Source organism: Ictidomys tridecemlineatus, chromosome 10, assembly GCF_052094955.1.
Source record: "Ictidomys tridecemlineatus isolate mIctTri1 chromosome 10, mIctTri1.hap1, whole genome shotgun sequence".
Taxonomy (NCBI): domain Eukaryota; kingdom Metazoa; phylum Chordata; class Mammalia; order Rodentia; family Sciuridae; genus Ictidomys; species Ictidomys tridecemlineatus.
The window spans coordinates 142,338,476-142,358,485 of record NC_135486.1 but is presented as its reverse complement, the minus strand read 5'-3'; the positions used below and the strand labels follow the sequence as shown (position 1 = coordinate 142,358,485).

General features: G+C 56.7%; 1 protein-coding gene and 2 long non-coding RNA genes across 10 annotated transcripts in view; 2 read left to right on the top strand and 1 right to left on the bottom strand.

The window, feature by feature from the left end:
* The window catches only part of LOC144367588 (uncharacterized), a 4,649-nt gene extending 2,129 nt beyond the window's left edge, over positions 1-2,520 (top strand). Inside the window, exons 2-3 of the long non-coding RNA XR_013427139.1 lie at positions 171-340; positions 1,580-2,520. This is a non-coding gene — a long non-coding RNA (uncharacterized LOC144367588). The remainder of the gene's footprint in view (positions 1-170; positions 341-1,579) is intronic.
* Positions 1-6,559, bottom strand: part of LOC144367587 (uncharacterized) — a 19,127-nt gene extending 12,568 nt beyond the window's left edge. Inside the window, exons 1-2 of the long non-coding RNA XR_013427138.1 lie at positions 6,226-6,559; positions 305-455 (exon numbers count right to left, since the gene is read on the bottom strand). This is a non-coding gene — a long non-coding RNA (uncharacterized LOC144367587). The remainder of the gene's footprint in view (positions 1-304; positions 456-6,225) is intronic.
* Positions 5,031-20,010, top strand: Mettl22 (methyltransferase 22, Kin17 lysine). Of its 8 annotated transcripts, XM_078024613.1 has the most exons (12): positions 5,037-5,151; positions 5,742-5,881; positions 8,145-8,383; positions 8,465-8,525; positions 10,841-10,881; positions 10,971-11,115; positions 14,265-14,336; positions 15,387-15,440; positions 16,393-16,473; positions 16,577-16,679; positions 18,425-18,593; positions 19,902-20,010. In XM_078024613.1, exons 2-12 carry the CDS (start codon positions 5,776-5,778, stop codon positions 19,935-19,937), a joined length of 1,107 nt encoding a protein of 368 aa, XP_077880739.1. In that variant the 5' UTR covers positions 5,037-5,151; positions 5,742-5,775; the 3' UTR covers positions 19,938-20,010. The 8 variants fall into 8 exon arrangements, with proteins under 8 accessions (XP_077880741.1, XP_077880739.1, XP_077880740.1 ...); XM_078024615.1 differs by lacking the exon at positions 8,145-8,383 and having other exon boundaries at positions 5,031-5,151; XM_078024614.1 differs by lacking the exon at positions 8,145-8,383 and having other exon boundaries at positions 10,809-10,881.

Below are 20,010 nucleotides of genomic sequence, written 5' to 3'. Positions count from 1 at the left end.
CAAGACCATCCCCGCTGGCCTCTCAGCCGAGGAGATGGATTGTTGCTTAGTGTGCTTGTCCGCTGCCCTGCGCTCAGCCCTGGGTCCCCTGCCGTCAATCGCCCACGGTGGCTCTCCCCCCACTCCTCACACCCCTTGCTGACATCTCAGCCATACTTTCCTGTCATTAGGAATCACAGTCCCCGAATGCCAGACCCATGTGACAAGGGTCGGTGATGCTGCAAGGACAGAAGTCAGCCACCCTTCAGAGCCCAGGGCACCAGTTTTGAAGCAGGCCAGAGACCCCCACCCAGAAGACCCTTACCATAATGAAGCAGAGACCCCACCATGTTTGTGGCATGTGAGTTCTTCTTCTTATCAGAGGGCTTCTGCACGGGACGTCGGCTCTCAGCCCAAATCTGCAGAAGGCAGCGTGGTCTGTAGCTTCCTCTTTGTTTTGGGAGACCCCCGTCTGTCTAGAGGATGGAATGAGACGCCCTTGTCGTGTGACCCTCAGAGCCCCGCCCCCCACACTGGGTATCAAGTTCAAAGACTGTCCATGTCACGGTTCAGAGGAAGAGTTCTTAGGTGAGAGGCACCCGGAACCCTGTAGTCAATACACCTGCTTCCTGAGAATTCCTCCCGTGTCCAGCCTCTCCTGTCCTACTTCAGTTTGAGGGGTGGGCTCTGTCCCCTTTTGATTGAGATCTCACCAGAGCCCTTTGTGGTCTTTAAAGTTCACAAAACTACCAGGCTGGTTTCTCCATCTCTTTGTGGAGAGGCCATCAATAACAAGGACTGGCTCACGGACTTAGAAATGACCAGGTGGCCGCCCCAGAGAGCCTGGGCAGAATCACTAAGCAGTGCCGGTGAAGCCAACGGTGCTGGCACCCATCGTGGGCCACCCGCGGGGAAAGGGCTCCCGCCTGGAGGTGTCACGGGCCCTGACCCGGTGCACACCCCAGATGTGGAGGGCTCCACTCTCCACCGCTCTGCCCAGCGCCCAGAGGACGCAGACAGGACACGGCACCACCCACCTGGAGCACCAGCTCCCAGCCACCGGGCTTTGTTCCCCCGGGTACCACTCAGGGCTGCCGCAGTGGGCTGTGGAGGGCAGACACGGCAAGTCTGCTTACCCCACAGTCACCAGGGCTAAGGGCTGTCCCCAGCCCATGGCCCCTGGTCTAGGTCAGCTCTGCATGAGTTTCTCAGGACAGGGGCAGACAGGTCCACTTTTATCTTAACTCTGATCTGAAGAACACATCCTTGATGACGTGTGGGGGAGGTGATTTGGGCTGCTGTGGCCCTGGGGGCGTCTCCAGTGGGTGTCAGATGCTGCCCGAGGCAGAGTTCTTTGGTCTGTGTGATGGTAAGTGGATTTGTCTGGCTTCACCGCCTGCTGGAGGAATCACCGTGAGCAACCTCTCCCCAGGAAAGTCCCCTCCGGGGACATTTCTCTGCCAGGCCAGTGGTGTGGAGAATGACTTGCTGTTTCTCTGGGGGCCTCCAGGGTCCTTCCAAGTGACCTTCGAGCCCAACAAGAGCCTGGTCTGAAGTCAGGCCTCTTCAATGTGACTCTTCAAATCTCTTCTTTCTCCAGCAGTTCCCCGAGGACGGGGGAACGCCTGGGATCCGTTTTGTTTCTGGAGGTGGGTTATGTGCGTGCGGTTCAGAGACCACCACAGAAAGTCTTCAGGAAGCTTCCAGCAGCCATCCTTGCGACGGGCCCTAATGGCCCAAGAGGGTCGATTCAAGTTTCAGGCCACATGACAAACGGTGGACGGATAAAGAGGTAGAGACCAGGTGCCCATCTCCTCTTAAGGACAGGCCCCCAGATCTTCCTCTCACATCCCTTCAGCTGTGGGTCATGCTAGTTGCAAGGAGGGCTGGGGAATGTAGTTTTTTAAATTCTTGGTAGGCCTAAGTCCAGCAGAGCTGTCAAACAACCAGGGGAGAGGAGGGGACTGGATACTGCCCATGCCTCTGGGAGCAAGGTGAGGCTGGAAAGGTCAGCAGGACCCAGAGGGAGAGTTTGAACTTGACCCTAAAGGTGACGGGAAGCCTGTGAGGACATGAATCACTTTGGCATCACAGCGATCAGCTTCCCAGACCCCAGCCACTCTCTGATCAGCTCCATAAGGTACCTGAGGCTGGGGCTGGAGGGGCTGAGTGGGAGGTGAGATAGGGAGTGGACGGAGCCAGAGCAGGGAGTTGATCCCATCTTTGGTTTCTTTTTGTATCGATTTTTTTAAAAAGTTGGCTTATTGCGGTTATAGTGTGGAATTCACTGTGACTTTTGTTTTTAAAGATCGCTCTACTTGCTTTATTCCCCCAAGTTGAAAGTCAAAATCTCCCAAGGGTGAGGACACCACCTCCCTCAGGCCCACCCCATCAGAGCCAGACCCCTGGGGACACTGACAACTCTCTCAGCGGACTAGAGAGAAAACCAGCACCTGACTCAGGTCCCAAGCCGCCCTGCTATCTCGCTTCTGTACTGTCCTAGGAGATTTCAGGAAATACAATCTGTTTCCTGCAAAATAATTTTTTTTCTTATTTGCGTTGCTCGGTCACCCCATCAACCCCCGTGTTTTATCAACAATAGCCATGAAATGATGTTGACTCATTGCTGTTTTGAAAAGAGAAATCTATTTAGAAGTAATTAATCAAAGGGCGCCAGCTGAGGCTGTGTGTGTGTGTGTGTGTGTGTGTGTGTGTGTGTGTGTGTGTGTCTTCGCACGCTCAGACAGGCCCAAGTACTCTACACCTGTGAGAACTTCCTCATGCCAGCAAAGTGGACGAGTCTCTCTGGCCTGCGTGTTTCCGATCGTGTGTTCGCTGGGTTGTGAGTTCTGTGGTGGGCACAGCTGTGTGTTTCACCCACCTCTGCTCACCTCTTTCCAGGCCACTTGATCCCCCTGCACTCCCCAGTCCTGTTTTCTGTTGACACCCATTGCTACCTGGCACACTGTGCTTCTACTGTATCTCTGGCCATCACTGCCTCTTCCCCAACAGAATGAGGGCAGGAACTTCCTCTCCTTCCCTCCCGCCCTGCACCTAGGATAGTTGATACCCGACAGGCACTGGATGAATACTTGTTAAGAACAAATATCCCTCAGTAAATCCTGGGGGCTCTGCGGATCTACAGGTGCACACTTGTGTGTATCTGTCCTGGCACCTGCATGGGCACACGGAGTGTCCATCTGCACATGTCCACATGTCTGCTTGGGCCTCGTGCCTGTTAATGTGCCTCTGGGGTTTGCTTGGCTGCTCTGGTTGAGTGCAGACCAGACGGAGGCTGAGTTGTCGGCCAAGGCTGCAGTGTTGGCAAACATGGGTGAGGCAGCTTTGGGCACTTGCAAACCTGCGGCTCATTGGCCAGGACCAGTGACAGTGATTACCCCCTAGTTCTGGGCAGGCTCCATCCTGTTTTTAGCAACAGAGATGAAGTTCACCCCGGCCTGAGGCCTCCCAAGGGCTCCCCCTCTGTCGTGTTCTCTGGGCCCCCTTCTCCAGGAGCCCTGGTGCTCTCAGAGAAAACACCCACAAAGAGCCCCTGGATGATGCGCAGAGGCTACGGGTTTCACATCAAGGCCTCCAAAAACCATTAGGAGCTTTATGGTTTGGGGGTTGTGAGGTGGCCTCAAAAAGTTCATGTTAGACAATGCAGGAATGTTCAGAGATGAAACAATTAGGTTGTGAGAAATGTGACCTAATTAGTGGATTGATCTACTTGATGAATTAATAATTAGACCGTGAAGCCAGATTTAAAGATAGGTAGTTAGTGTAGTTAGGTAAATTGGGTCTAATATCAAGTAAGATAAAGAAAATGGCGGTCATTATAGAGAATGGAGTCCAGGAAAGCAGAGAGCACTTGGGAAAATTGAAATGTTACTGTCCCCAACGCTGGGAGCCCATTCAGGAACTGTTAATGAAACAGCTCCCAGCAAATAGGGTCCTAATCAAACCACCCCAGGCTCTTCCTGCCCAGACTACTTCTCCAGTCCCCCTACGTGCCACCTTCTGGCCTTCCCACCTGCATTCTATCACTGCAGGACAGAGGGAAACCAAGGACGAGAATGTGGGAAGACTAAAAGAAGACCTAAGATACAAAAAGGGGAAGACTTCCCCCTTTCACGGATTCCGCCTGTTGGGTCCCCTTCTTCCTCCTGGAGAAGTCTTTTCTGCTGTCCTTTAATAAAGCTTCCACTGTCCACTGTCCACTCGCCTGGGCGTGCTTCTCTGGTGTTATACTTCAGCATTCGGGAAGCAAGGACTCCAGTCCACAGCGGTAACAACAGGACTGCTGGACTGGGTGGTAACTGCAAGGCCTGGCTGGGGAAGGTAGGTCCCTGGGGGCCTGCCCGAGAAGCATTCATCTTCTTTGCATCCCCTCTCGGCTTCCCAGGAGTCACCATCTGAGCAGCTTTCCTCCTCAGTGCCCTTCTGCCTCACCTAGAATCCTAAGCAACAGAGTTGGCCCACCACGGACTACGGTCTCTGAAATCGCGAGCTCAAAATTAAATTATTTCTCAGTTGTTCACGTTTGGTATTTTGATCACAGTCACAAAAAAAAAGCTAAGGCAGGCCTCGACCACCTTCAAGTTGACTCAAAGTTTCACTCCGGCACTGGATTTTATCCTTGTCCGTTAGACTCCCACAAAGACTGCAGTGCTGGGTCGGCCCTGGTGTTGGAGACTTGGGGAGTGGATGGATGAATGAATACCAGCTCTTAACAGTAACCAGCACTAGGGGCAAGGACAGGGTGGCCCCAGGGGTATGGAATAAGCCGGCACGTGGGTGACCGGCACAGGCTCTGGAGCTGTGCACCCTGGGCTGGAATCCAGACAACACCACTTAGGAGCTGGGTGACCTTGGGCGACCTACTTATCACCTTTAGAGGGCTGGGGTCGCACACCCTCGGGTAGAGGCACCCGCTGCCAGGCCAGGCACAGCAGCAACGCCGGACTGGCAGCTGCCACGCCTCCCAGACACCGCGGGGCGGGCAGCCGGAGCAGCCACCCACACGCATGCGCGGCCGGCAGGTGGGTGGGGCCACGGCGGCGCGGGGCGGGACGGGAGGGACGGAGCCGCGCCTGCGCACGCCGGCTGTCATGGCGGCCGCCTGAGTACCGCGGCCTGCGTCGGGTGGGCTCCCTGCGCGGGCTGCGGCGGGTACGTCCCTGAGGGGCGTGGCAGGGTGGGGAGGGTGACCAGCCTGCTGGTCCCGAGCTGACCTGGAGGTCTGGGCGGCCACCGCCGGAGGCACCCGGCCTCAGTGTCCCCTCCTAAAGAAGGTGCCGGGGAGGCCTCTCGTCCTCCGGGGTCCGGGAAGCCCCCGTCGGTCGCCGGGCAGGACTCCAGGGAGCAGCGTCGTGGTGATGGGTGGGCGGCAGGGCAAAGGCCACGGCGGGACGTGGCTGTGGTGCGTCCAAGCCGGGGCACGTGTGGTCAGTGCTCCTCCCTCCGCCCTCCTTGGCTGTGGGAAGTTTCCGTAGTGGAAAAGTTGGGGGAAAAGAGGAGAATGGGACTTCATCACCGTCCACAGATCTCCGTGACAGTGGACACGGTGCGAGCAAGACACCAGATTCCCGCCGGATTCTTGTCCCGGGCCAAGGCTCTGAGACTTTCTCCTTAGAAGTGGGAATTGGCAGGGGAACACCCTGGTGGTAGTGGTGGTGCACGGTCGTTGGCCCCCGGGCTGGGTACGTTACCTTGCTCTCCTCCGGAACCTGCCTTCCTGAAGACCTGTTCTTGCCTCTCAGGTGCTTCTGCCCCAGGAATAACTGGGACCCGACCATGGATGAGGTCACCTTCAGAAGTGACACTGTGCTGTCAGATGTTCACCTCTACACTCCAAACCAGAGACACCTCATGGTGCGGCTAAATGGTGTGGGGCAGCCTGGTAAGGACCTGGGTGGGGTGGAGTAGCTCAGCACCCCCAGAGTTCCCACCTCATCTTCTGTTTTCCCCTATTAATCTTTTTTTGGGGTCGATTGGAAAGACAAGATTGTTCAGTTGCCATCTTTACCGTACCAGGTCAGCTCCTGCACTTTCCTGAGCACCTGAACCTGTGGTGTGCCAGGCCCAGGACTTGATGCTGGGAATGCAGAAGTGAGACAGACTCTACCTTCGGCAAACTCACAGTCCCCAGAGGGACCAGTGCTGGCTTGTTCTGTCACTGCTCCCCATTCCTCTGCCCAGCCCAGCGTATCCACCTCTGTCTGCCTGGCTGCTCTGTTTGCTTACCCCAGGCTCCTCAGCTTTTCTTCTACACGTCTTCCCCCATCTTCTCCCAGCAGCCAAGAGGTTTGTTTGAAAACGCAAACCAAATCACAGCACTCTCCAGACTCAGATTCCCATTAGTTTCCCTTTGCTCTCAGAGTAATGTCCAGACTCCTTGCCTTGGCCTGCAAGGCCCAGCCTGAGCCAGCCTGGGCCTGCATGTCTGCCCAATCACTCCCCCTCCCTTGCAGCTCCATGGCCACTTCAACTTCTCCCTCAGACCCTGCATCTGCTTTCCCCTTCCTAACCCTGGCTCTGCAGGGTTCAGCTCCTCAGGTTCCCCGACGACCCTCCCAACTCAGGCTACCCTGTATTGATTTTTTGTTTGATGTGATTATTTATTTTTTTAATACATACCCTGTGGTTTTTTAAAAATAATTATTTTTAGTTTTAGTTGTCAATACCTTTATTTTTTTTATTCATTTTTACGTGGTGCTGAGGATCGTACCCAGGGCCTCACACATGCCAGGCAAGCGCTCTACCGCTGAGCCACAACTCCAGCCCCTTGATGTGATTATTAATAACTCCCATTTCTCCCCTGTTCCAAATTGATGATTAACCAGTGGTTACAAGCTTTACAGCTTGTGGGCTGCACCTAGCCATGGCTTGGTTTCATAAATAAGGTTCTATTGAAACACAGCCAAGCCCACTGTTTCTGTTGTTGTAGCTGCAATGGCAGAGTGGACTAGTTGCAACAGTGACCTCACAGAGCTGAAAATATTTATGATTTAACCTGTTGATCTCTGAAAAATTTGCTGACCCCTACATTATATGGTTGCCATATCTATGCCACATGGGATAAGTATTGCAGAATCCATGGGAGTTCACACACAATCTGTAATCTTGGATAATGTTTCCCCATCATCACGCCTAAAATGTAGCCCCTGCTTTGTATCCTCAGTCCCAACATGGCACTCAGTGCAGTTTTGGTGAATGTCTGTGGGCGGGGGGTAGGTGGGTGACTGTTCCAAACTTTGGCGTAAGCTTGGGATACTGTGGGGGCTGCAAGAAGGGGCAGCGGAGCTCAGCCCTAAATGCTGAAAAGATCTTTCCAAACAAGCAAGGAAGGGCATCCCAGGCAGAGGGGACAGCTGGTACGAAGGTGTGGGGGCGGGGCTCTCCTTAGGCCCCTGTGCTGTGCCTCCTGTGGTGCCCAGGTGGTTTCCAGGGGGAGATGTAGGGCAGTATCCTCCATCTCATGTGAAGTCAGGGTGAAGGGAACCCAGGGCAGAAGAGCCCTGGAACACAGGTTGGGTACCCACTCAGCCAGGGTACCCAGCCACAGCCTTGGATTCCCAGGGGTGGACACTCTTGTTCTCCTGAGGCAGATGAGTAAGTTTGGGGGCATCAGACCCCTGGGAAGATGGAGGACTCAGCCCTGGGCGCCCTCTGGGAAGTCTTGCTCCCCTGCCTCCAGCCCACTCCTCCTGGCACAAGCCCTTATTGAAACTGTCCCAGTGACTTTCTGGTCACCACGTGGTGAGGGACATCTCACATCCTGTCACCCTCCAGACCTTCAGAGGCGGAGCTGTGTGGGGAGAGGGTGTCTGCTGGAGTTGGCAGGCTGTCTGCTGCCTTGGCCGCTTGGCTCAGCCTGGATCTCCACGTCTGTGAGGTGGAGCTTACGCAGTGGTGAGGGTCAAATGAAAGACCCGGCCTGCACGTGGGTGCTCATAAAGCAGAGGCTGCTCTCACTGGTGGCTGGTGCTGAGTGGTGGCCCAGCCAGTGATCAGTGCCCCATGCAACGGACCCTTTCTGCTGGTGTTAGTGTATCTCTCATTGCCTTCGAAGACTCTCCCAGGTGGTAACCAGACTTCTCAGAGAGAGGACATTTTAAAAACACCCCTTGAGTTGCTCATTTGTGTTTTGTCTTGCCTTTCAGTCTTCCTGTCCCAGTTCAAGCTTCTGTGGAGTCAAGACTCTTGGACAGACTCAGGGGCTGAGGGTGGCCATCTCAGAGATGCTCACTCATGGGAGTTCCCTCCTGCTGGCTCAGGCAGCCCAGGGTCCATTCCTGGAAGTGGCCACAGCCGTGAGGGTTCCCCTCTCCAGGCAGGGGCTGATACCTTTGGCCAGGAAGGGGCAGGAGCTCAGCTGGATGAGGATGGGGATTTGGACGTGGTGAGGAGACCACGGGCCGCCTCTGATCCTGACCTGGAGGGGTCTCCAAGAGACAAGGTACATCCCATGATTCTAACACAGGAGGAAGACGACATCACGGGAGACGAAGCACCAGAGAGCCCCCACAGTGTCATCCGAATAGGTAAATAAAGGTCAGTCTCTCCTGCCACCGGGGCGGCTCCCCAGCAGCAGCCAGGGCGCAGGAGCATCATTGTCGGCTCTGGCTCAGGCCCAGGCCAGGGCGGTGTAGGCAGGATAGCAGCAGAACGGCAGATGCAGCTGGAAGCAGGCGGTGCCGCTGCTGGCCCAGGCTCAGGACTCCGCAGTAGCTCCCCTTACCTCAGGATAGGCTTCAGATGGCTGCTTGCCAGGCCGTGTGTGACGTGGCCTCTGCTCGCCTCCGCCGCTCAGTTCACCCCGCCTTCAGCATTCCTCTCTGCGAGCCTCCTTGTGCTGTGCTGGGTTCCTGGGTGCTTTCCTAACACATCCCTGTTGAAGACTCCCAGCTTAGCCATCAGCTCCCCCAGGAGGCCGGCTCCTGCTGCCTCCCGCGTCCAGGTTCTCACTCAGCATGCTGGGGTCGGGCAGGGAGGCTGTGAAGGCTCAGTCAGGCTGGGCTGGCCCCGGGGCCCCAGTGATTGCTTACTTCATACTCTCAGCCCTCACTTCCCTGCCTCCCTGAGGGGCACTGGAGCCCGGTACTCCACAGTGAGGCTTTGGCCTCCAGTGTGCGGGCATTTCATGTTCTGGGATTTACTGTCCTCCAGGCTGAGAACCCTATGGGAAAGGGCCAGTGTGTGGTGGCCCACCCAGGGGCAGAGCAGAAGGTAAAGTTGTTGAGTGTAGGTCATGGCTTGTCTTGTTCCATTCTGGGCCACAGCACCATCTTCTGCAAATCTTGGTTGATGAGGGGCTGGACCGTGGCCCTGCAGAGCTGGATGTTGAACCCGTCTCCACCCCTCACCAGCAAGTGACCATGGACAGGGTCCTCCCACCCAGAGCTTCAGTGTTTGCACCTATAGAATAGGATTAGGGATACGGCCCTCCAGAGTTTGGGTGGTAATTTAGTGAAATAATGCCCAGGAAGTCCACTTCTTATTGATTCCTGAATGAGACTCCCCCAGAGTGCACAGCTGCTGAGCCCTCACTCTCTTTGGAGCACCATCCAGCTGCGCCTCGGTCAGCACGTCTGTGTCTGTGAAGTGGGGAGGCCCCAGGTCAAGGGGAACCTCTGAGGTGCGAGCCCTGGGCCTGGCTCAGAGGTGTCCGGCCAGCGCAGGTACAGGGAGCGAACGCGACCTCCGTGGGTGGGGCGTGGACGCACTTCTGTTCTGGTTTCAAACCAGGTGGCCACATTGGGCCTAACACTCCCATCAAGTCCTGAAAGTAACTCCAAACGGTGACGTCAAGCCCATCCGGGTGCTGGCGGACAGCGCGTGGGCCTCTGTAGCCTCAGAGCCCGCGTGAGAAGTCCGCATGCTGTGCAGAGATCTTGGCCAGACGTCTCCTGGAGAAGTCCTCAGGCCCACTCTCCTGGGGGACTCCTCAGTCACTGTCACCTGGCTTGGGTACAGGGTAGTTGGCTTGTGTTGGATATTTATTGGGGGTCCCAGGAGCCCTGGGCACAGTGAGGAGCTCACACCAAGAGCCCACGGGAACCCGAAGGAGCCAGCTCCAGGGCTCCAGGAGCGGCAGCACCACCCACCTGCAGCCCTGCACTCTCCACCCTGGGCCCCTTCTTATTTCAGTGACAGCATGGTTTGGTTTTGTGTGAGTCTGGTGAGCAGTGGAAGCCACCCACCCTCCTGTGCCGTGCGTGTTTGAGTTTGGTGCCCTGTGGTCCTGCTGAGGTCGTTGGGAGTTGTGATCTGGCACCAGAGACTGGCACCCTTCCTCTTCCTCCTCTCGCCCTCCGTGCCCTCCCCACCACCAGAATTGTATCCTAACGTGTTGTGCCCACACATTGTGCTTGGGAACACTTAGACTTCCTTAACGTGCTTCTCTTCAACCTTTTGGGAAAGGATAAGAACTCAAACTAGTTTTGTTAACTTCTAGCGTGGTTCTAAGTGTGAGAAGGTTTTGGAGTGAGCCGTGGTTATTACTAGCACATACACAAGGTACAGTTTTAAAGATGCAGTACTGGACTTGGGGCCTCATGAGATGCGAGTGTTTAATGAGGCTGGTCAAGCACTGTTGTGACCTAGTCTCCAGCCACAGGTGGGGTCACCTGGTGACGTGAGGAGAGGGACCCAGGGGCCTGTTCCCGAGGGATGCTTGCACACTCTTGCCTGGTAGCGTGGCCCGAGCGTCCGCTTCCCTTTGGAACACCTAGCCTGGTGCCCATCTGACTGCGTTGGCAGGTTGCCATGCACCCACGCCACCCACCCCTGCCATCCGGTGGCTTTCTGTCTGTCCCCATTCACAGTGGGCATTTCTTTCGGTTTCCATCCTGTCCAGAGCACACCATGGCCACCCCCCTGGAGGATGTTGGCAAGCAGGTGGGTAGGCCCTGTCCATTTCTTGTGGTCCTGAAGAGCCTTTCTCTGGAGCCTCCCATCAGCTGGTGCTCTCGTCCTCTGCCCTCCAGGTGTGGCGGGGCGCCCTGCTCCTGGCGGACTACATCCTCTTCAGACGGGACCTCTTCCAGGGACGCACCGTGCTGGAGCTGGGGGCAGGCACGGGGCTGGCCAGCATCGTGGCAGCCACTGTGGCGCGGACCGTGTACTGTACAGGTAACGGGCATCGGCTCAGGCTGCAGGGAGGTGGCGTCCCCACAGTCAGTGCTAACCCTGTTGGGAAAGGAGACAGAGACACCGGGAAGGGGATGTGGCTAGTCCCTGGTTTGCGGAGCCCAACAAGTGGCTATAGTATCGCCCAGCAGGCACCAGATCAGTGGTGTCAGTGTGTGATGCCCTTTGATGCTGACACCTGGAAAGAACAGACTTCTCAAGGATATTCCCTCTCGTGAGCCTTAAAAGCACCACAGATGTCTTGCCTGTTCTTTGGGAAATTAGTGAAACATATTGAAATAAAGTCACTCATAATTACAGTCCCCAGATTTATGCAGCAGTATGCAGTTTATTCAGCACCTCATGGGCCCAGTATATGTGTGGGTGTAGTCAGGCCCCTAGTGAGTAAAATAACCACGTCGCTGCCCTCGGGCTACTTGTACTTCAGAATCTCTGCTTAACCTGTTCATATTTGCTTGCATGTGCACGTCCTTGCATCCCCCCCCCCCCCCACACACAGTCTCTTTCCTTTTAGGAATATGTACAGATTCCCAGAGAAGAGCTGAAATGCAGTGTCTGGGGCTCTGTCCCGCCAGGTGCTGGAAAACATTTTCCAGAGCATTTTCCTGTCACTAGCAGTTATTTAACTATGGCTTTGAGTAATCAGATACTTTCTCACCTCGTTTTCAACCCCTCAGCTGCTGAGCGCTTAGGTGGTTGTGTTTCTCTCATTTCCATGACACTGGGGTGAAGCCTTTGCGTGTTCGGATTCCCTTTGTGCCATCTGATACCCATTGGGCCAGGTTTCCCGGAGAGGGAGGGACTTGTCTTACGCTGGTGCTCCTTGTTGTCAGCTGATTTCTTTTTATTATTATTTTGAAATCTCATTAGACTGACACAGAAGTCACTAAAATACTCTACAAAGTGCCATATACTTGTTTTAGTCAGCTTTTCCATCACTGTGACCAAAAGACAAGAACAACACAAAGGAGGAAAACTGTTTTGGCTCACAGTTTCAGAGATTCAGTCCACGGTTGGCCAGCTCCATAGCTCTGGGCCCAAGGTGAGGCAGCGCATCATGGCGGGAGAGTGTTGAGGAGGAAAGCAGCTCAGGACACGGCACTTAGGAGGCAGAGAGTGAGTTCCACTCACCAGGGCTGGAATATAAATCCTGGCACACCCCAGCTGCCCGCCTCCTCCAGCCACACCCAGCCTGCCCAGGTACCAGCCAGCTAGTCTATTACAGTCAGTGGATTAACCTGCTGTTGGATTTCAGCTCCCATAGTCCAGTCTTCACCTCTGAACATTCATGCATTGTCTCACACATGAGCTTTTGGGGGCACCTCGCATCTGAGCCCATTGATAACATCTTACACAACCATAGTGCAGTGGTCAGGACCAGCAAACTGACACGGGTGGGTGCTGCTGGCAGAGCTAGCCATGCTAGAGTGCCCTGCTGGAGTGTCCCGGCTGTGAGAGGGGCTTGTCAAATGAGCATGATTACCCTACTTCAGTGATTACCCTAGTGCCTGCTGGGGAGAGAGAGGATTTGCTGATGGGGTTTGCATTTTGTGGCTTCCTAGTGAAGATTTTCACGGCACAGACTTTTGCTTCTGAGGTGGGGAGCGAGTTGGAATGACCTGGCACTCATAATGCTGAGTCAGCCACTGGCAGGGGTTGACCAGCCACCTGAGTGCTGCCTCTTGACGGTTTCATGTAAATTGCAAACCAGGAGCATCACTGGGTGCCTGGTGCCTAGTAGCAAAATAGCATCAAATTGTCTTATCCTGAGAGAAAAAATCTCCAACACAGAGAAGAGAACTTCACTTAGGTGGCATATCACAGTTAGCAAGGCCCTGATGGTCAGCCACATGATGAGTGCCTAATTGTAACTTAACAGTGACAGCCAGAGAGCCAATTTTCATTCCCTTTGTCCAGAGGGGCACAGTGAGGCTAAGGTTGAATGGCTGGTCCAAGCTCATGGTCACGCTGCTGATGACAGCCAAGACCCTTGGCCCAGACCTCCTGGTTCAGGGTGTGGTGCCTTGATCACAGGCAGGTATATCAGACTCTTCCCCGGAGCAGTCCCCGCAGAGGGGCGATGTGGCTTCTCCAGGGCTCCATGCTCCTACTGCGCGGTATTGTTAGAATCCCTGGTAGGATCTCTTGTAACAAAAACTACCATGAGGATTTAAAAGCTGGGGTTCTGGGGGTGTCGCTCAGTGGCAGAAAGGGAGCTTAGCAAGCACAGGCCTTGGCTTATCCCTGGCACCGCAGCATAAAACAAAAGCTGTTGAGGGCTGGGTTGTGGCTCAGCAGTAGAGCACTCACCTGGGTTTAATCCTCAGCACCACATAAAAATAAACTACAACTAAAAAATACGTATTTTAAAAATGCCTGTAGAAGCAGTCCTGCACTGCCTCAATGTCCCCTTTCCTCAGTGGCCAGGACAAGGGTTGGGTCTGAGCCTTGGCTGAGCAAGCTCTCTGCACTAGGCTCCGTGTGGCCTCCAGCATGCACCGTCTGGTCCCAGGGGTCGTGGTGGCAGGGTGGGTTGAGCATTGCCCATGGCGAGACGTCCCGTGCCCCACTAGTGCATTCTCCTAGTGAAGATTGACTTTTTGCAAAGTACTGCTTCCCTCAATGAGAATCCACTGTGTTGATCCTGCTGAGACGTGAGAAATGTCGTCTGAGCAGCAGGCCCCCAGCAGTGACTGGGCAGGAGAGTCCCTCGCTGGTCACAGCCTGCTGCATCTCCAGTGACTGTCATCCGCCCTCTGACTCCAGCCGGTTTTCTGGAGTGTCAGAGACCCTGGAATCGGATCCCAGCTCCTGCTCCCACTAGTTAGGAGACTTGCTCAGGTTTGCTCAGTCTGTGACATGGGAATGCTGCTGCAGGAAGTGCCATGTCTGCTTTGCATACTCAGGGATGGGCGCTCACCCTGCCTCCGGGCATGCCCACAGCGCTGTGTCCCCAGGACAGGATTCTCACAAAGGGAAGACAGTGGGAAAGAGCCCGGGTGCCCCTGGGTGGTCTGGGTGTGGAACTCAAGGGACAGCTCAGCTCTAGTGTCTGGGTGGTGCTCCTGGTGGCAGCTCTGCAGGCACAGCCTGGAGCCGTGTCCTAACCGCCAGCATGTCTGTCCTTCCAGACGTTGGTGCAGACCTCCTGGCCATGTGCCAGCGAAATGTGGCCCTCAACAGCCACCTGGCTGCCGCTGGAGGTGAGGCCCAGCTCTGAGGGAGGTTCCTGTTTGTCAGGCAAAAAGAGGCTGGGGTGGGGACGCTGGGAGGTGGAGGAGGAGGCTGGGTGGAGGGAGGAGCAGGCTCCACTCAGCTCCGGGGCACAGTGCTCTGTCCTGGAGCTCCTCACCTCCTCCCCTATTCTTCTGGCCTGGACATCTTCCCCCCCCCCCCATCTCTCTAGCTCCTCTTCTGACCTGTCCTGCTATCCTCCACGTGGCACTCAGTGTGGCCTTGCAGAGTTGCAAGTGCTCCCTCCCAGCCCTTGGGATCCCTCAGGCCAGGGGGCCGCTCCTGCTCTCTGTGCCTCTCCAGCTAGGGCTCACTGCCCAGGCTGCGCTCTGCCCTCTGCCAGGAGGTCCCAGCGGCATCTGCCCAGCTGCCCAGTCCCTGCACAGCCTGCAGGAGGAGTATACATTGTGGCCTGGCTGGACTGCCAGGCAGACAGACCTGAGCAACCTGCGGCGCCCCCCCACCCCCAGGCCTCAGGCCCCCCAGGTTTGCCTACCCTGAGCATCAAGGCGAACTCCTTGCTGGTCCAGCCTCCACTCTGGCCCTCCAGGCTGTCCCTCCGCCTGGGCTCTCCAACTCAAACAGCACTCCCGTGACACTGCACTTATCCCTTGCTTGGTGGCTGGCTGCCTGGTGTTGCGCACCACTATTCGTGAGCCTGGTGGCCGGGCCCCCTGCCTCCCCAAGAGGTGATGCGAGGTGATGCTGAGCGCCCTGAAGGCAGGGAGGACGGGCGGCTCCACGCCCTCCTGCCCTCCACGCCCTCCTGCCCTCACCCCCTCGCACACAGTCCGGCCCCCTCCCCCTTGCCTTGCAGCATTGCCCTGACCACAGAGTCACTCCTTAGGTGGCTGGTCCCCGACAGCAGGGACCAGGAGTCTCTACAGTTGCTGACACTTCACACTCAAAAAATGCAGGAGGGAGGGAAGGAGCAAGGGAAAGTGCCGGGTGGCTGGTGGGTGGTGGGCGCCCCGCCATGCGGCCAGCCTGCAGCTGGGCCTCTGTGTCTGTCCTCACAGGTGGAGTGGTTAAGGTCAAGGAGCTGGACTGGCTGAAGGACGACTTCTGCACAGGTGTGTTTCCTCGGCAGCACCCAGGGCATGGCACGGGCGCCGTGTTGGTTGAGCAGCAGAGCCCAGCTGCCACCAAGCCCCAGCAGCCAGGCAGGGTCCCTCCACTGCCAGTGGGTGACAGTTGTTGGTTACCGAGCACCTGTTGTGTGTCGGGCACGTCATGTCCATGTTTCCAGACTTCCCAGTGCCACCATGTGTGGGGCGTCAAAACCCCTGGGTCTTGGGGCTGGGGCTCAGTGGTAGAGCACTTGCCTAGCAGGTGCGAGGCCCTGGGTTCGACCCTCAGCACCACATAAAAATAAATAAGGTATTGTGTCCAACTACAACTAAAACATAAGTATTTTTTTAAAAAACCTGAGTGCTGCCTTCCCTGGGTCACACAGCTGGTACTGGGCGGGCTGCTGACCTCGGCGTCCGCCATCTCCCAGCAGGTGGTGGTTCTGGGAGACCCACTGGGGGAAGAGTCCTCTGAATTTCCTTACAAACTACTTCAGACCTGGTGCTTGGTCTTTACCGAGGCGCCCGCAGGTGGGGGGACCATCCCTGAGCACCTGTCACCTGCCTAGTGCCCTGCAGACTGTGGGTCCCTTGACCCTCCCAGCAACCCCATGGGAGAAGTGCTGGCCCCTTTCTGTGTGCACAGAACCAAAACCCAGAGAGTGGGTCACACAGCAAGTGAATGGGCAGGGAAGCCCTGGATGGGGCACGGCTGGCCGAGGGAGAGGGGAGGTTGGGATCTGCCTGCCTGTCACTGGCCCTCACTGGCCCTCACTACAGTACAGCTGCCCCCGGGGCCCTGAAGCTGGGAGCTGGGACTCAGGTGTGGCCGGCAGTGCCCCCTGCGCTGAGCTGCTCAACCCTGTCTCCTGAAGCTCCTTTTGGTCATCTTCCAGTAAGAGTTGGTGGCCGGCAGAGACAGGATTGAGCCCAGGCCCTCCCCTTTCTCTGGCAGACCCTGAGGCCCCCTTCAGCTGGTCGGAAGGGGACATCGCTGACCTGTACGATCACACCACCGTGCTGTTTGCAGCTGAAGGTGAGCGAGCTCTGCATGGTCACCGTGTCCCTGTCCTCACCTGGGGGGTGGAGCGCCTTGCGCCTCCACTCTGCCCTGCCTCCCCAGCGTGTCCCTTCCGCAGTGTTCTACGATGACGACCTCACGGACGCGCTCTTCGCCACGCTCTCCCGCCTCGCCCACAGGCTGAAGAATGCCTGCACGGCCATCCTGTCCGTGGAGAAGAGGTGAGCTGGGCGCGGGGTCTGCAGTGGGTCTTCACGGGTCATCCTGTCCAGCTCCTGCTGCTGCCAGGCTAGGCTCGTCCCTGACACAGCACCTTTCCCAGTCCCCTGGGTCCCCGTCTGCAGATGAGGAAGGAAACTGACAGCATCAGGGTACTGTCCAGGCCCCTACTAGGTTGTGACAAGACCCTTGTCCTCTGCCGTTGGCGTTACTTGTGTTTGGGGTTTTTATGAAAAGAAGACATTTTCGCCAGGCATGGTAGCACCCACCTGTAATCCCAGTGGCTCTCAGGAGGCTGGGGCAGGAGGATCATGAGTTCAGAGCCAGCCTCAGCAACGGCGAGGCGCTAAGCACCTCAGTGACACCTGTCTCTAAATAAAATGCAGAACAGGGCTGGGGATGGGGCTCAGAGGTCGGTGCCCTTGGGTTCAATCCCGGTGCAAATAAATAAATAAATAAATAAAACCTAAAAAATGAGAAGCTGGGTGTCTGGTGGAGAACGCAGGTGGAGAGGTGGCTGCACTCACCGCAGCCGTCACGGAGGTCGCCTGCTGAGTGACACAGGCTTCGGCTTCACCTCCCTTGCACAAGACTTTTGCCCAGAACCGCAGGTTCTTGCACACTCGTGGCAGCGTCGTTTGTGCCGGTGGTGCCGAGGGCCCCGTCCAGAGACACACCAGCCCGGCCTCGTTGGGATCTGGCATTGGTCAGACCAGGAGGGGAGCCGTTACCAGAAGGGGTCACGAGATGTGCTGAAAGGTCACCAGGAACGTGTCCTGGCAGAGGGTCCTTAGTGTTTGGAGTTGCGCTGACTGTTTACAGGGAAGAGCTTGTTCATCTGGGAGGGAGCTGTTGTGAGGAGGGCCTCGGAGAGCGGAGGGGACACACTGCCCTCGGGGGACAGTGCTGAAGCTGGGTGATGGGTCCATCATGGTTTATGTGCTGTCCTCCTTTTGCATGTTTGTGATTTAAAAAACGAAAAAAGAAAAAGAAAAAACAGTGTTTAGCACTGGGGTTTGAACTCTGGGGCCCCCTGCCGCTACACTGCATCGCCAGCAGTTTTTATTTAAACAGGGTCTCTAAGATGCTGAGGTTCCTCAAACTTGAGATCCTTCTGCCTCAGCCTCCCAAGTCTCTGGGATTACAGGTGTGCGCCACTGCGCCTAACATGATTTTTCATAATAAAAGATTTGCGAAAGAGATGAAGAGCTTGAATTTCAAGCCAAATCATCTTGCAGATTCTGGTTTGGAAAGGTGCAGAAGAGAGGGTTGGGAAACTCAGTTCTGAAGTCCTTCCCTCTCTCTCCCTCCTTCTCTCTCTCACCTCCATAACCCAGCAACTTCCTGGCCATGTCATTGCGCTTGGATGTGCTCCCAGAGTGCACCTGCCTCTGCTGTGGCCTCTCCCGTTCATCCATAAGTAGTCACAGGGCCACTCCGCTGGGTTCTGTGCTGGCTGCAGGCTGGACAGGCGGCAGCACCTGCAGAGACTGGCTGATAAGTCTTCCCTTGGCCAGTTTTCAGCAGCTCACAGTCAGAGCCTGTCTTTCCAGCAGCTTCCCAAGCCTCAGTGTCCACATCTGTAAGATGGAGCTGGTAACCAGCTTTCGGGCAGATCCAGGAGGGCATTTGTAAAATGCTTTGCACATAATAGTCACTCAGTTAAAAAATGAGAGGAGTGGGGCAGCAGGAAGAGGCTGAGGAAGTGGCAACCCGAGGGTGGTGGCTGTGTGCTGGCTGCCTGCAGGCTCAACTTCACGCTGCGACACCTGGACGTCACCTGTGAAGCCTACGACCACTTCCGCTCCTCCCTGCACGCCCTGGAGAAGCTGGCCCACGGCAAGCTGCGCTTCGTGGTGGAGCCCGTGGAGGCCTCCTTCCCGCAGCTCCTTGTCTACGAGCGCATCCGGCAGCTGGTAGGTCCTGTGGCATGAAGCCGAGGCCGCTGTGCCAGGCAGAGGCGGTGATGGACCCAACCCTCGCACCCAGGCCCCGCCCCGCAGTCCAGTTGTGGCTGCAGACGTGGTGCCCCCTGCAGCAGAACCTGCACTACGCTACATCTCCAGCGGTTTTTATTTTTATTTAATAAAGTTAAAACTTATTTTAAATGGGCAGCCCCCACGCAGACCCTTGCTTCGTAACGGCCACGTCCACGGTGGCCTGGGCAGCAGACCTTCACCTGGCTTTTTAGCAGTGTCTTTCCCTGTGGGCGGTTCAGGTCCAGAGAGGCCAGGCCCGGGCAGGACTTGGGAGCTGGAGTCAGTGGAGGGGAGCGGGGGCCCCAGAGCCCAGCACAGGCCCTGCGTGTGCTCTGTGGAGAGGCTGCAGCCCGGTGTCATCGCCCTGGCCGCTCTGGCCCAGGACAGCGGGGCCCCTCACATCAGGCCTCTCACGACCACCCTGAGGTGAGAGCCTCACGTGCCGGGCACGTTGCTAAGCACCTCTCGTCCACCACCTGCCTGATGCTCACGGCAACAGCCGAGGCAGATGAGTCACCCTGGCAGGAGGTGGCAGCACTGGGGACTCAACCCTATTGCCACGTCACTTCTTATTACGGCTTTTCAACCCAGCACTTAGGGAATAGCCGCAGGTCCAGAGTCAGCCTCCAGTGGCCGGGGCTGGGCTCCTGGGAGTGCGGGGTGGAGAGTCGGCATCGTTGTTCCCTCTGCCTTTTGGCTGTGGCCTCTTTCTCTGGAAAGGGGAGGCTGGGGACAGGGCCAGCTCTCATCTCCTGTCCGCTTCCCGAGCAGAGGCAGCGCTGCATTTGTCTGGGTCCCGGGTGGTGGTCCAGAAAGGCCTGCTCGCTGCCGGCCACCACTGGGCAGCTCCACGCAGACCCAGCTGGCCTGCTCGTGAGGACCCGTGAGGCTGCCACGAGAGCGTGCTGTGTGCCTGCATGTCCCCTGCTGGCGGTCAGAGTGTGTCACGTGACCAGAAAGCCAGCTCCTTGGGGAACTCAGCAGCCACCGATCATGGAGGCTTCCCCAGTGGAGAGGTTGTGGTGGCCTGCTGCCATTCCCCTGGTCCCTGCAATCATGTGACATCCTGATGCCCTTTCAGCCGGCTGGACTTTGGCCACCAGCCTCCCTGTCCAGTGAGGCCCAGGAACAGCGCAGAGCTCAGAGGGGAGGCAGAAGCTCGTGCCCTGTGCCGGCTCCGTGCCACCCCTGGAGCTGGGTGGCATCACCCGCCCAGCTCAGGAGCCTGTCCCTCCTCTCTTGCAGGAGCTCTGGAAGATCGTTGCGGAACCAGCAGCGTGACCAGGGCCTGGGCAAGGCCAGGCGGCTCAGCCGTTCCCATGATGTGCTTCTAATAAAACCAGAAGCTCACGCA

Excerpts from the sequence above, each read along its gene's own strand:
- Mettl22 (XM_005327162.4), top strand. The coding sequence starts at position 5,776 with ATGGATGAGGTCACCTTCAGAAGTGACACTGTGCTGTCAGATGTTCAC. Across the intron at positions 5,882-8,144 it reads AAATGGTGTGGGGCAGCCTG|TCTTCCTGTCCCAGTTCAAG; the intron begins GTAAGGACCTGG and ends CTTGCCTTTCAG. Across the intron at positions 15,441-16,392 it reads GAAGGACGACTTCTGCACAG|ACCCTGAGGCCCCCTTCAGC; the intron begins GTGTGTTTCCTC and ends TTTCTCTGGCAG.